The 16,656-nt window shown below is 33.6% G+C and overlaps 2 protein-coding genes across 2 annotated transcripts; both read right to left on the minus strand.

Moving 5' to 3' along the window:
* Nucleotides 1-1,515, minus strand: LOC106777097. Its single transcript, XM_014664617.2, has 2 exons — nt 863-1,515; nt 1-596 (listed from the first exon to the last, which is right to left on the minus strand). Exons 1-2 carry the CDS (start codon nt 1,393-1,395, stop codon nt 188-190), a joined length of 942 nt encoding a protein of 313 aa, XP_014520103.1. The 5' UTR covers nt 1,396-1,515; the 3' UTR covers nt 1-187.
* A 6,512-nt stretch (nt 1,516-8,027) lies between these two features.
* Nucleotides 8,028-15,502, minus strand: LOC106777771. The gene is made up of 4 exons (XM_014665515.2): nt 14,808-15,502; nt 9,886-10,494; nt 8,894-9,182; nt 8,028-8,427 (listed from the first exon to the last, which is right to left on the minus strand). Exons 1-4 carry the CDS (start codon nt 15,408-15,410, stop codon nt 8,393-8,395), a joined length of 1,536 nt encoding a protein of 511 aa, XP_014521001.1. The 5' UTR covers nt 15,411-15,502; the 3' UTR covers nt 8,028-8,392.
* Nucleotides 15,503-16,656: the final 1,154 nt, after the last annotated feature.

Here is a 16,656-nt window from a genome sequence, read left to right on the forward strand (position 1 = left end):
TGTTCTCCAACGAGAAATGTCAGTCAGACCATGAGTTTTAAAAGGGTATATACAAAATCTGAGCTTTTTCACTTTTACATATAACTCAACTAGGATGCTCTGTTATGAAAAACAAAGAGTACGAAGAAGAAAACTAACAATTGTTTTTCCCGTTGCCGAAGGAAAAATCATACATTTCACGTCAATTTTATGTGCTCAAACTTTTTTTGAGGTGTCTAAGGATGCTCCACATGAATGTGGAAACAAAGAAAAGAATGATACCAGTAATGATAGCATACTTGAGGCCAAGGTTGACTAGCAAGTTTACTAGCAGCCCAGCAAAAAGCACACCAAAGAAATTAGCAGATACAGCAGCCCAAAATGGCATATCAAGAATGGCTGCTACAAATGCTCCAGTCCATGCTCCTGTTCCAGGAAAAGGAACAGCCACAAATAGCATCAGACCAAGCCACTGAAACTCCTCCACTGGACCAGCCTTCTCTTTGGCATTCTCAAACAGCATATCAAGCAATCGTGACACTGTAGAGCTCCTTGCAGAGAGGAAAGACGCAACTCTTTTCAGGTAGAGTACAATGAATGGCACAGGGACCATGTTCCTACATTAATCACACAAATATTCTTTATCCAACTACAAAAAAATCAATTTAAATTACATCAACAGTAAACAAACGATGTCATATTATCTGACATAACAATTCCAAGTAAAGATGGAATGTCACAACAAACCAGTTAAATTAACCATGAGAAATCCTAGAGAGCAACGTAAGGACAAATGGATTGCACTGAATTTTAAGAATATCTTACAAAAATTAGCTATAGAGAAGAGTGTGCTTGATAGAATGAAAGAATTTAAAAGCCTAACCCCAGAATGGACAAGATTGTTAAAGTTGTGGGGTTGAGTTGCATCCAGTAACCCACAGGAATAGCACCACGAAGCTCTAGCACAGGAAGAGTGGCAAGTGTGAAGATGACAACCCCATCAGGCCAACCCAATTTCCTCAAAGAATTGGCAATTTTCAAGCCAAAGCCAGAGGCTTTGATGGAGTCAACAGCAGCATTTGCATCCTTTGAAACAGCAAACCAAGCCAGGGACAAAGAGGCCCAAAATATGACCCAGAAGGCGAATTTAACTGGCTTTTCCCCAGAAAGCAGCAACCTTTCGGCTTCATCAGCAGGGTCAAAGCATTTATCAGAAGAAGCTCGTGTTTGGGTCAGTGGGAAAGGGGTAATTGCAATAGGACGTCTGAAATGGGGAGAACCTTGAAGGGTTGGGAATGAGAAGTTGGATTTAAGAGATTGTCTACCCTTTTGGATGAGAGGATGAAAATTGAAAGGTGAAATCCTGCTGTTGGTTTTTCTGATTTGAAATGTTAGTGACAAAGATGACGCAGCCATTATTAACCCGATAAGTGGGAAAAGATGAAAAGTATTGATAAGAAAAAGTGTGGAACTTAGAATTAAGAAAGGTTGGTGTTGAAGATCAGTATCATCATCTTGAAGGATGGAGGCTGAGAGGTTGAATACCCTATATGTATAACCCTGGAAAGAAAATATTTTCAATTTTTTTTTTAAACGAACAAATTTAGAAAAGAAAATATCGATAACAATATTTAATATTTTGTTTAATCTACTAAAAATACTAAGAAAGCAAATTATTAGAAAAACTCGAAATTATTCATGAATACTACCTCGGCACATGTATATTATATTGATTTTTTCTTTTTTTTCATTCATGAATGGAATTTATCATATTACCTATGACAACTTTCTCTAATACATTTTTTTTTTCATTTTCTTTTTTTTTACTATATTACATTTACATCCCTTCAACATATAGTTTTTCTTTTTTTTGGAATTTATCAAATTGTTTACTCTGTCAATACCGATTTAATATATAGTTTTCTATTACAAACATGTTCTTATGTCCTATAGGTTTTCTTATTTTTTAGGTTAAAAGTTTTTTTTATTAGTTTTGGTTGGAAAAATTCGAAATGATCCCCATGTTTTTTGTGTGTTCAATTTGGTCCTAAAGAACGTAATTGGTGTTCAATTAAGTCATTTTTACTAACTCTATTTAAATGGTTAACGGCGAGCTGTCCAAGTGTTCAACCGCATTGTGAGGTGTCATTAATTTGCTGACTTAGAGTCCTTTGTGGCATTATCAGTTGGAATTAGGATTTTTTAAATTGTATTTCTGATTAGGGTTATTATTTTGGGAATAAATTAAAGTTAAGTATTTGTGAATTTTTTATCTTGGTTTGGGAGGGAAACTTGTGAAACTTGCTGAGAAGATTAAGGAAGCACAAGCACTCACCTTCATCTTCTCTTCACTCGATTTCTGCTTCGTTTCATAGGAGGGAGACGCTAATCTCTCTTTCTTTTTGTTCTAGTTCTGGTTCGCGTCACAAGGACTGAAGACTTCCTTTCTCTTATCTTTCTTGGTTCTGATTGAGGGTTTTTGCACGTTGGGGATGCAAATTCAGGTGGCTAGGGCGCGAACTCCTTTTTCGCAGCGCCAGGGCTCACGGGGAGGATGCGTCACAGTTTTGAGGCTTTCTATGCTCATTCTTGGCTTGTGATTTAGGGTTGTTCTTGTGTTTCTATTTCTTCTTTACAGGTTGACAATTATAGGTTGAGGGTTTTGATCTTGTAATTTGGGGGTTTGGTTTTAGGGTTTCTGAATTTGAGAATTTTTTGGGGTTTCTGTTCTTGGTTTTTCTGATGTTGCGATTGGAAGAGTTGGAATCTTTGTTTTCAAATTGGATTTTGGGGATTTCCTATACTTGTGTTCTTTTTTTTTTTGAAATTTGGAATTAGGGGTCCTGGTTCTTGCGTTTTTGGATTTTAGTTGATGGTGGTGGCACAAGTTTGCGACAATGGAGGCCAACGGTGAAATCTCCGACAACGTTGGACTATGGGGTGATGTTAGGACCATTCACTAATGTTCTTTCCAATCTTGCAGGTCTCCCTTCCAAACCAAGATCAACCCTTTAGACATCAATACCCTTAATTTAATTTTAAAAATAATAAGTCTAATTTCAGAAAAAGAATTTCAAAAATAATAAATTCACCTTATTAGATCTACATCAGTCAATAAATGACATTTCAATCACAGTTGGACAGCTCGCCGTTAACAATTTAAACAGAGTTAGTGAAAAGGACTTAATTGAATATTGATTACGTTCTTTAGGACCAAATTGCACACAAATAAAACATGGGGACCATTTCGAATTTTTTCAACCAAAACTGGAACAAAAAAGAGCTTTTAACCTATTTTTTATAATTTTAATGCATGAGAAATAAAGACAAAAAAATAATAAAGTGACGGTATACTTTTTATTCACATTCTTTTTTATTTGAAAAGAAGTAAAGATGTTATAAATATTGCGTAAGAGATAAAAGTTTAAGCTAAATCAAATGAAATCCTATCTATAACTCCAATTTTTTCGATCAATTATTTATTAAGCGGTTAGGATCTATACTTACAAGTCAAAACACAATTTTATCGCAACACAGTTAATATTACCTATAATAATAATAATAATATTTGTATGAGCAATTATTTCATTAAAAATTAAACTTTTTTTACAACAATAAAATTCTTAAATAATAACCAATTTTAAGACTAAATTATAAACTTAAAACTATTGATATCTAAAGAAGTATCTAAACTTATCTCTAACATTAATTATGAAGATTTTGACTATTGGAAAAATTAATATTTAGATTGATCATCAATTAGGTTTTTGTTAGTAGTTGGTAATCTACTAAAACTTAATATTTAAAGATTTAATATTTCAGTAGGTCATTTCTTTTGTCCAGAATCTCAAATAGATCCTCTATTTATTCGGTGTCTCAATTGGATCTTATTTTTGAAAAATTGAATCAAATAGAGGTTTACCGTCAAATTGGACATCCTGATAGTAATATTTTAAATAATGTGGCATAGTATATATGGTAATTAGATTATTGTGACATGTAATTTCTAATTTTTGAATTAAAAAATTAGAGGAATTGCTACTTCCACCTTCAGAATCATAATCATAATTCTTTTTCCCTTCTTTGTGTCGCCACTGTAACCCTAATTGTCGCCATTAACTCACCAATCATCCACGCTGCAACCATTAACCTTCTCAACACCATGCGTCGCTGCCACAAAATCTCCTCTCTCAGACCACCATGCCATCATTAGCCATAACCTGCAACCATAACACAGAAACGCAACTCGTGCAAAAATCGCTGCCGCAAAACCAAATCACCGTCATCATCTTTGCCCAACCTTCATCACCTATTTTTGTTTTTCCAAAGCACTAAGAAAATCAAGTTCCGTCTTCCACCCCTTGCTTCACACTCCTCTTAACCTTGTATCCACCTGAAATCTATAGCATCTCATCGCACCAAAGTGTGGAAGTTTGAAACTTAAAGGAAAAGGAGCACGTGGGTAAGTGGTGCTGGGTAGAGAGAGAAACAGAAACGGTGTGAGTGCATCATTGTTATGGTATGGCTCAATAGAGGCAATCGGGAATGGAGAGGCTTGGGGTGAGAGTGGGGCCCCACAATCTGCACCACACCAGCGGTTTGGGCGATCACGTCGCTGATTGGGGCTAGGTTATTTAGAGAAGTAATAGGTTGAGTTCTTGGTTTCATCTATTATAATCAAATGTTTGTTGTTGCTTCAACATCAAAGTTCATTTTGTTCTTTTTTAGCTTAGTTTGTTTCTAGATTTTAAAGATTTTCAATCGGTGTTGCAGAAATAAGTAACAATGGCGATGATGGTGTTGATTTAAAGATTGATTCTATAAGTAAAAATATTTTCTTACAAATATACCTCGGATACACAAGAACAAAGTCCTTGACTTTGGGCATGCCTCTAGAGGACATGGTCGAGATTCAAGATATTGGAATAAGGATAATAGGAGAAGGGATGGTGATTACGATGAGGATATGATGGAGCATTCAAGTAAGGATCCTAGAGATGAAATGGTTGAAGAAAATGATGTTGTAAAGAAGGACCCCAATTTTTTCTCAATTTTTTAATTTTAAAATAACCCAAATCCACATCATTTAGCCACGTCAATTAAAAATATAGTCCATTGTGCCACGTCAAGTATAACTTAACGTCGTTAGGTCCAATTTAACGATAAGGGTCTAATTGATGGAATTTTCACAAAATAAGGACTCAATTGAGACACCGAAAAAGAAGATGACCAATTTGAGATTCCCACCCAAAATTGGGACCTACCGAATAATTAAACCAATATTTTAACTATAAGTTAATCTTTTTGGACTCTACGAAAGAAGGTGATATTGAGTTTATTGGAACTCAACCAGAGTCAAATTACTGCATTTATTTGGAAAAGAGAGAAAAAGATTTGATTAAGTACACACTCTAAACTTGAAATGTCATTCTTATTGGGTTTAAGATGTTAAAATGTTCAATTTTTCTTGATGACCATGCAAAGAGACTACTCTACCAATCTTAGGCACTTATAACAAATTAGAACTTCTAATTCAATGAGGGTAATCTACCAATCTCAATCTTAGACACCAATCACATGTGTAGAGAATACTCTACCAATCTTACTTTACTCAATCTTAACTCCTTAGAACTCAAATCATGAGTTCTTAGATGACCATGTAAAAAGGACACATGTGTTGAACTATAAAGTTCAATACAATTTCTCTTTTCAAATCAACAAAAACACAAACTCCTAACATAACCTAAATAGCAAGGAATATGTTTTTAGAATTTAACTAATGATCAATAATAAAAGAAGAAATGAACACATGAAGAAACACAAGGTGCAATTCGATTTTCATGCTTTTAACATAGACAGAGTGTAACACAAAATTTAGACTACAATATGCAATATAATTCTCAAACGTAACATTGAATCATGTTGAAAGAAAACTAACGATGAAACCAAGAAAAATTCTAAACTAGTCATCAATAGTCATTAAGGATCAAACAACAAAAAGAAAAAAAATACTCAGTCTACATATTTCAAATGTAATACTAATCATATAAGAAATATTTCAATGGCAATATAGAAAACGTTTTAACAAGTCCTTACATTTCAGATATCAAATATATCTATCTCATCTACTGGCTCATATATCACAATGATAAACTCTAAGAGAATGTTAGATTTATAGAGGAGGATGTTCACTAAGAAGACACAACACCAATGAGATCTGAGTCCAACCACATAAGGGATTGACACCAATCTCTACCTAAAATCTTATGGCAATGGGTTAATGAGTCTTCACCTTTATATGTTGTTCTACTTTCTCATTTCTTCCCAATGTGGGACTTAGCCTCAAACTTGGAATTCATCTTAACGAAGGGATGGTTCGTTGATGATGAAGGTGAGTTCTGATGGTGTTAGACAGGGAATGACGTTGGATTCATTTGTTGCTCTCAAGTGGAGGATGGGTTTGGTGAAAAAAAGGAAAGAGAGAAAAAAAATTCATAAAGATACAGAAACATGAGAAAAAGCTGGGCAGAGCAGGAAAAACAAAGGAGAGAGAAGAAAAGCTGAAAATTCCTTCGCCACGTCATATGGGAGTTAACTCCGTTTCTGTCCATTTAACGGAAGGGACTCCATTCATACAATTTTGATATCTTTGAGACTCAATGTTTACACCTTCAAAACCGGATACTAAATTGAAAATTACCACTGAACATAGGGACTAAGTAATCATTTAAACCTAATTTGAAATGATGATCTAATGTTGATTTTCTCCTAACCTATTTTTTATTATAAGAAAATTATTAAATAGCAACTAATTTTAAAAGAAAAAAAATAATTAATCATTATATATCTTATTTAGACATTAATTTATAAACTAAAAATTATTAATATAAATAAAAATTGTAATTAATTTGTGAATTGAAATTTAAATTGGTTTAGCTACTAATATATAAGCTACTATTATTTTAGTTACCAAAAAATTATTTTCTAATAAATTAGAATATATATATATATATATATATATATATATTTATATTTATATTTATATTTATATTTATATTTAGACTTGCAATTTGTTAATATCGTGTCACATTAACACATCCTGACAAATTTTGTGTTAAGCCACACGTATAGTTCTTTTGAAAATTACATTGTGCCCTTTGGAGCAACTTAAAATTAAAAACTTTAATATTTTAACATCCATTAAATATAATATAATATATTCAATAATTTGATAACTTAAAATAATAATATTTTAATTATGTATATTTCATATTTTTAATTTGATTTCATTAGATATTAGTATATTATTACAGATATGGTAAAGTGGATGTATTGTTTTTCGATGTGTTTTATTTTCTTGAAACTAATTAACGAGGATAGGTGCCAGGTTGTCAGAAAAGGAAATGAGGATATTACGATACAAACAATGGGGAGAACTTAACAAGGTGCTTCTCACTTCTACTTTGTTGTCTACCATTTAACAAACCCTAATTTATAAAATGTGTTGTTTTGAACTTTACACCATTCATGGACTTACGTTCTTTCACTCGCCTTCAGGAAAAGTTCTACATAAGAAATAGTGAATTTTTTTTATCTTCTAATTTCGATTTCTACATTTGCAGTTATATATTATTTAAGCTTTGGGAATTTTTATACATTTTTTTTTAAAATTCATAAATTGCACCCCCCTTTGAATTGAAGTTGAATAGATATGATGAGTGAGTAATGAATTTGGACAACCACTTCAAAGAAGTGAAACAAAATACAAAACCGCATTCAAACCAAGACAGACACACATGTTCAACAGAACAAATGAGTGTTTGAACTGGATTCAATTTTAATTTTCATGTTTGAAGCCAACCTAGTAAATATTATTTCAATTTTTTTAATATAAACTTTAGAGATGGCAAAATATATTCTAATAGATATTCAAAAAAAGGTTATATTATACATCGATATGAATATTCTTATAGATATTCAAATATATGCTTATAGATGTTCAAATATGCATGCACTAAATCAACAAATTCCATCAAGAGAAACATAAATGAACTCCGATCAAACAAATGCTGCTATATTTCTGAAGAATAAAAATAATCTTTCTATCGGTGACAAAAAAATGTGAACTATTTACATGTCGCAGTATCGCCATAAAATTACATAAACTTTCAAACAAAAAATTCCCCGAATCCACATGCAACACAAAATCCACCATCTGAATCGCCTACGATCTTTGCCATGAAAGAGTATTATATATTGCCGTTGTGATCCACCCATGTCCACTCTGAGCTTCTTCCAAGGACCACGATGAGCTATGCTTAATGAATGCAATGGACTACAACATATTCCTAAATACTGAATACTTTCTAGGAAAACTCATACATAGACTTTCGTTGCAAAATTCATAGGCTTCTCACAGTAAACCTTCTGCCTCTAAGTCTCTTGCCACTGAAAAAGAAAAGGCATCAGATGTTAAGGTACCATGGTAGCACCGCTGTCAATTAAAATAGAGGAACAACACTTTTTTAACACTCAACAAAAATATATGATGTACAAATGTGAACTGCAGTCAAACCAGCACCGCCAAATTCTTCTTAGAGTTTTAGTCATCAGCAAGTTGCATAAGAAAGTTATTAATTATTAGTTGCACAATATTTACGACATGAGGAAGCTTCGCTTAACTACTTGGTCCACCACGCTAACTAAAGCTTCCCAAAAGAAAAGTAATTTTTCTTTTGCTTCTTTAACTAAATACAATTCAACCATGCTTTTGAAGAATATGAGTAAAACAAGTTTACAGAGTCTCCAAACTAATATTTGGAGTAAGTAAACTTTAATCCAAACATTATACGAAGTGAACATCTAGAAGAAAGAGATAGAATAAGAAGGAATTAGAAACAAGAAGAAAACTGACCATTTGACATGGGAAGAACCAAAACAACTCGCATGGTCACGGTGTTTGGTGGAAGCTGCAAGCGAAGAGGATAAAGCCTTCCATTCAAAGGACTCCGATTACATACAATGATTCCCTCTAGACCTGTCTCTTCCTCGAACTTTCGAGTCAATTCTTCAACTCCATTCCCTTTGAAAATCAAAGAATAGCCCTGCGAACCTTCATCCAACACCTCCCCGTTCTCTTCAGCAATATTGTAGTAAATAATCCGCCCTTCCATCTTCTGCGACAAACCATTCAATTCATTCGACTGCAAACAAAACAAACCACAATTATCACCCGCAACACGACAAGAAGGCTATGTAAAGTGAAAACTTCAGTTTTTTTAAGCCTACAAGGAAAAAAGTGCTAACAAATAATTATAAAGCATCTCTGAATCGAAACTGTAAACTTTATATGAAAAATATTTCAACGTGGTTCCATTAATGATTTCCAGTACTCCCAACCGCAATTTCTTTTGAAACAAAGTAATTTATCTTGCCATTGATTCATAACAGAAAAAAAAAATTTACCTATAGAACTTCCAAACTCATAAACAATTTGATTCCACAGATATATTAATTAGTACCTTTCAGCGGTTGAATCAAAATTGTTATCACTCAAATCAAGGTTTCAAAGAATTAGTCACTGTTATTTCAGTCACAACATACAAAATGATAGGTTATAAGTAACCACGACTACAATGGTAACCACATCGGATACATGCATCTCCAATTCTTGCAATGTCAAGAACCATGGTCAACCAGCAACTACGATCACAACTTCAAACCTTGACATGGAAGGACATGGAAATTTCCTTCCATGTCAAGGATTGTGTGAGGAAACTGCAATTGCGAGTAAAACTTTGTCCTTGTCCATATTGCTATGGTAAAACTTCTATGGCGCAAAAGCACGTGAATGTGAATTTTGTTCATAAAGACAAAAACATAACTTTACCAAGAATCTCATAATACCTGTTGCCTTGTAATGCTGGCAGACAATGATGATGGTGGAGGAACCGGCGCGCTGGCCAGGACTGGAACAGGGTCAGAACCTGGCAACGGGGGAGCAGAGGGTTTACTGCTATTCGCCGGAGAGTTGACATAAATCTCGACGACATCCACGTCCCAGAGGATCCAGTCCTGGGTGGCGGTTCTGTGAGGAATATCGTGCGTGACGGAGTTTCTCCAGGGCGGCACGCCCCCATTGGCGCGGAGGAAGTTGCCGTAGCGAGTCTTGAGCCTGACGCGGCCTCCGTCCTTGATGGGCTCCCACTCGACGGAGGAGTCCAACCTCTGAGGGAGGGTCTGGAGGACCTTGTGGCCCGTCATGCCCAGGAGGAAGTTGATGTTGGAGGCTGTGAGGTACTTTCCGTAACAGCTTTTCAGGCGAATTATGTTGTCGTATTCCGGGACGTATTCGACGAGCCAGCGTGCGCTCTTGGAGGAGCCGTTGCGGCCTTGGGTGACGGACTCCTCGTCGTCCTCCGCCAGCAAGTACTTGTCGTGGTGGCTGCGGAGGCGGACCGCCTTGGCGCGGTGGAAGAAGTCCATGCCATTTCTGAACTTGTTGGAAGTTATTGCCTGCATGAGTAGTATGCAATGTAATTATACGATGAGAAGATGAGTATTAAGTGACTGGGAGAAATGAAAGGAGATGGGTATTTATCCGGTTATGAAAGTTTTACTATTATTATTATTTTATTATTGCAATGGTTGTGGGTAAGAGTTAGTGTGCGTGACTGGTTGTTTGAACTTTCAACTGTCCAGGATGAAAAAAGGGAAAGAGGGAGTCAGCAGTGGCGACTTTTCGGGGACAACGCGTTTGGCCCAATCCGATTCATCTGTTTCGGTTTCAGTTTCCGTTCCGTGTTCTGCATCTCACCACAAATTATTGGTCATTCGAGTATGACTTTTCGTAGAAATTATCACGTCATCTCAGCATCCCAAAATGCTTAATCCAGTTTAGTTTCTTAGCCTGGAAATCAGACCTCGCAATTATTGAGATCACTTCAGCCGACTTTAAAATTCAAGTAATACCTACTCAAATTATCATCTTATCTTATGACATACACAAATTAAGTATACCACAAACTTTTTCAAAGTGGGAAATATTCCAACTAATTTCGAACATACCCTCACTCTTGCTTTGTAACACACCACCGTGTTAACATGCCAATGCTTATTTCCATGAAAAATATAGAAAGAAGTAGGTAACGATAAAAATTTATTTGTGTAATTTAGTTGATGTTACAATTGCTATGATAGCGGTTTTTAGCGTTAAAAAATGTTTTTTAAGTGGATTTAGAATTATTATTTTTATAATGACCAATGAAGCACATGCTTTAATCTGAACATCAACCCAATTAGATTTTGGTTAAAAGTTATAGGCCGTTGCACCCCATCTTGGCGCAGCCGAACCCAAGTAATTTTTTACCATTGCAATTATGACTCGGCCCACTTAAACAGAATGATTCACAGTGCTGACCTTGTGTATTGGATTGAATATGCTGTGCCAGATAGGTTGAAGTGCTGACTCGACCTAATTAAACTCAGTCACTATCGGTGACTCATTGTTGGATATGTATGGAACTTTATAGTGTGGGGTTTGGCGTCTTTCATACAAAAAAATTAAAAATAGAGAATCAAAATGATCTCCCACCGGAAGCCACGCTACGAAAGCCTCAATCCAAAAAAATATAATAAAATATCAAATAACAAAAGCATAAAGCAACTTAAGAGAGACCACTACAAGAAGGAAAAGAAACAATACGTGGGATGGAGACAAAAGCCACTCAAAAGTGTGAAACTAACGTCTACACAGGGAGTCCTAGACAAATAGACAATGTTATATTGAATTGATTGGTCGTAGAGATAAATAAATTGTTGTTAACTTTGTGTATTCTCCACTTTCTAGTCCCAATTACTACTGAAAACCCAACCCCACTCCCCTGCGAATGAATATGCGAATCCTCAAGATTAAATTAGATAAAAAACGCTCTCTGTCTTTCTCATAAATGCTATATCCATATATCCTGACGTAAACATGGGTCATAATGAGAATAAGTAAGGTATAGACAACTTCAGTTAAATGTTATATCATCATCTTCAAGTTGAGATTTGATTTTTGTTATATCATAAGATCAGGAGTATATACTTTTGATCTTTTAATAACCACAAAGAGAGGGACAGGAAGAAGACTATTGGCTGAGGTAATTGTAATTTTCTCCCACACTTATGGAAAGAAACATATTGAGACAACAACTTTGCCATATGGTAAGATTCATTTTAACAAACGTAGAAAAACGTTAAATGTACACTACAAATTAGATCGAAGAAAAGACAGACAAAAAGAAAAGGTTAAAGTATATGAAGAGAAAAATAATGTCAAATTGAAATAACAAAAAGCTCTTTCTACGCATGTGGACTCATTCCTTTACCAATTGTTAGTAAGTAGTGCGTTTACTGTTTGGACTTTGGAATGTGAACGCATTTGTTAATGTGTTAATTGTGTGACTACATTTTCGTTGGTGGAGAAGAGTTGGTGAAGGGATGAAGCAACACCTAGCACCTCAAATTCAACCAAGTGGCAATCAATTGGTAGTGGAGGACTCTGATATGGTAATACAGGGATGAGACTATAAGACCCTCCCCTGCGTGTGAACGTCCAAAATTTTAGTTGGACATACTTGAAAAACAAATTAACATCCATCCTGAAAGCTAATTGTGGCCACACGTATTTTAATGGAAACTGGAAATGAACCAAATAATCGAGTTTTTCTAGGAGTACGTTAGCAAAAACCCTTCTTATATAGACCTAAAACACCCAATTGAGTGTTTTACTTATGTTAACAAACCCTTTTCATGCATAGACCTAAATTAGCCAAACACCTAACTATGTGTCCATTAGTATATCACGGAATGGGAAAGAAAACTCAGAGGAAGAGATATAGCTTCACTCACGCTAGCAGAGATGAGGTGTCAAACTATTCATTAAATGAGTTAAGACTTTTTCAAAAATTTATTTAATTAAAAAAAGGACAGGACTTCGGACTATTCAAATAAGACAATTTATTTACCTAAATAACAATAATGACCAGTGATGATAATAATAATAATTTTGGATTGTATTCTTTTGACACGATATATTATTACTTTGTATAAAGACGTACTAATCTATAACAAGATAATGTTCATTAAATTCTTGAGAGACAGTTTTAATCCATTTAAGAGATATTAATTCCTACCAAGCAGACTTAGGAAAACTTTAGAATTAAACTAAACTTTCAAAAAAGTTAAGACATAAAAACAGGTTATATTAAATAAGTCAAGTCTTAAATATTTCAACTTCTTCAGGACTGGTATCAACCTTATAAAATTTAACTTAGTCCATCTTCAAACTTATTAGAGATCAAGTTGAAATGTTTGGTTTAAAATATGCTTTTGATGCTTTATTGATTCAATATACTTCAAACATATTGTTAGTAAAAACATTATCCAATTATCTAGTATAAATTGTAATACAAAATTTGTGTATTGGAATGATTTATAATGATTAATTTTGTGAATCTTTTATATTAGCCATACATAAAAATTATTATACTTATTTTGCATTTACATGTTTATTTAATTTGTATTCTTATAATGATTTATTAGATACAAATTCAAGTAATTTATATCTTCAATATACTGATCTATCAAACATTCATTTTATGCCAAATAATAATTAGTTTATTAATAAATAAAATTTAAATAATAAAAATATTAATTACTGGAAATAAAATAATTAATGGTAATGATAAAAAATTAAAAAAATATATATAATAAATAAATAAAATTATGAAAAAGTTTTAAAACTAATAAAAATCCAGTTAATCTAAAATTTATGTCGAGTTCATGCGTGCATAATTATGTTTTATCAAATGATTATAGCGTTTGTATAAAACACATAATACCACACTATTTGCAAAGTTAACTTACTGGAAAAAAAAATAAGTTAAATATATTAACACAATTTTAATATTACATATTACTCAATCACGAATTTATTTGTATATTAAGTATTCACTTTTTGTAATAATTACTTGATAGTATATTCAGAATTATTAAATAATACTGAAAATTTTTAAAATTATTAATTATTACATTTAAACTCAAAAAGAAAAAGCATTTTTGGGTATATTTTAAGAAGAAGAGTGGCAATGAATCACGTTAGTCCAAAATATTGACAGTTACAACATATTTCTTAGTTATTTCTGTTTTGAAGCGCTTCAACTCAACCTGGTCAAGGGAAAGACCAAACACGGTGTGAACGCTTGTTTCAAAAAAATAAGATAGTCATTCAGTTAAACTTTAGTCTTTTATAATCTACAACATAGAAATTTCCCTGAAATTCTGAAGTATTTTTTCCCCTTTTAAGGTGTTGAAGTGTAATGGTTAATGAAATAAATTTTATCTTTTAAAAAAAAGTATTCACTACTTATATTTCTTTTATTACTTTTATAATTGAAATGAAGAACAAAATCTCCTCGTCTATAATTTAAGAATATAAAGAACCCAAATATCACTGTCTATATATTGTTGGTTATTTTTTAATGGTTGAAGAGTAGACTAAAAAGTTCAGATATTTTAGTATACCCATTTTATGTTTTATTTATCCCTATAAATCATTGTACTTTTTATTTATTTATTTAAAAAAAAAAAAAAAAAAAAAAACAGAGGTCCGAGAACTAGTTTTCTATGTTAACTAAATTAACGCGTTTCTCATTATTAATTTAGCCAATATTGTTATTTAGAATCATTTGAAAAACCACATTTCCTCTCAACGAAAAATTCAACGGACAAAATATTCACGCAAAAATCGCTAAAGGAATAGTCCATGAACGAGAAAAACGCACCTGCAGCATCAGGTTCGAGTTCCGCCTCGCCGGCGGCGACTTGAGGGCAAAAACGGACATCGGCGACGCTGGTTCCGAATCGACGGAGAAATCATCGGAAGCGACAGACGAAACCGTGCTGTCGCACAAATCATCCACCAACTCCTCCACCGCCTCCACGGTCTCCACGTCCCACAGAACCCAATCCTTCGTCGCCGAACTGTGCGGCTCGTCCACCGTCACGCTGCTCCGCCATGGCGGCGTCCCTCCGTTCGCGCGCAGGAACTTCCCACTCCAGCACATCAACTTCACCTGGAACCCGTCGCGTGTCACTTCCCAGTCGTGCTTGAAGTCCGCGCCGGGCTCAAAATCCCTCTGTAGCACCTTTTTTCCTGTCATCCCAAACAGAAACGGTGCCTCCGTCGCCGTTAAGTACCTTCCGTGGTAGCTCCTGAGGCGTACCTTTTTGCTTCCTCCGTCCGTGATCTCCTCTACTGTCCACCGCGCTCCCCGGCCGGAGGCCTTGCGGCTCTGGCGGACCTGGCTGCCGTCTGCGTCGGCCACGAGATACTTGTCGAGGTGGCTCCGCAGCCTCACCACGTTGGTTTTGGTGAATAACTCCATAGCGTGTTGATCGATGAGTGATGAAGCTGAAAACGAGACTGTAGATATATATGGATTGTAAATGTGAGAAACAGAGGAACAAATAAATTATAACGGTTTATATATATATGGAAAATTTTTAGATAAACGCCATCTTATAACACTTTAAAAAATTAATATTTTTAATGAGTTAATACTTATATTATATGTTTATTTTAAAATAAGAAAATGTTATATAAAAGAAGTGATTCTTATACATAATTCTCATATTAAGAATAATTTATATATAGGTTTTATTTTTTTTCTTAAATGTGCATTTAAAAAGGAACACTAGTCAAACTTTAAAATAAATAATATTTTAATGGTAGTAATTAATTTTTGACACAAATTTTTTTATCTTTAATGAATTTGTAAATATTATAAAACAAAATTGATATATCATATTATCAAATAGATTGTTCTTTCATTCTCTCCTCTCCTGGTATTAAATTTTCATCAAACAAAATCATCAATCATTAACCCTTGCATGTTGCCCCCATAATACCACATGTAATCACTTTTTTCACTATTTACTTTGTTATTCTTTCCTTTTGTCACAAGTACTCTTTTTTTTCATTGTTTTTCTTTTTTTCTTTTTGGTTATGTTATTAGTTCACTTTTTAAATCAATATTTTATATTTGTTTTTTTCAAACATTAATATTAATAAATAAACTTTAAATCTAACTCAAATAAATTATAAATCTAATTTATTTCCATAAAATCATAAAATCAGTTTAGAAAGTGAAAATTGCATTCACTTATATAGTTCAATAGCGAGTTGAATAAATATATCTAAACGAAAATCTCATTAAGATTGGTTCTAATACCGTGTTAAGAGGTAGACTTTAAGTATAATTCAACTTCACAAAATCGACTTGTAAAGTGAGGTTTGCACCAACTTATATACTTTAAACTAACATTATCTTTAGTTTATGTGGCACTTCAACATTAAGGTCTTGTTCACTTGAGGGAGTTTTTAGGAAATGATTTGAAGGAGAGTAATTGCATGAATTTGAGGGGATTTGAGGATAAATTTTGTTTTTTTAGTGGATTTGGAGGTAAGTGAAAGCGAATTTGAAAGTAAAGTTTGTGAGAATTAGTGTAAGATTTGATTGACAGATTTAAAAAATTTATTTAATTGGTAAAAATTAAATATTACCAAAATACCCCTAGTTATTAAAGTAATATAAAATAATAATTGTTAATATTATATTTAATTGTAAAAAT

Source organism: Vigna radiata, chromosome 11 (genome assembly GCF_000741045.1).
Source record: "Vigna radiata var. radiata cultivar VC1973A chromosome 11, Vradiata_ver6, whole genome shotgun sequence".
Lineage (NCBI taxonomy): Eukaryota > Viridiplantae > Streptophyta > Magnoliopsida > Fabales > Fabaceae > Vigna > Vigna radiata.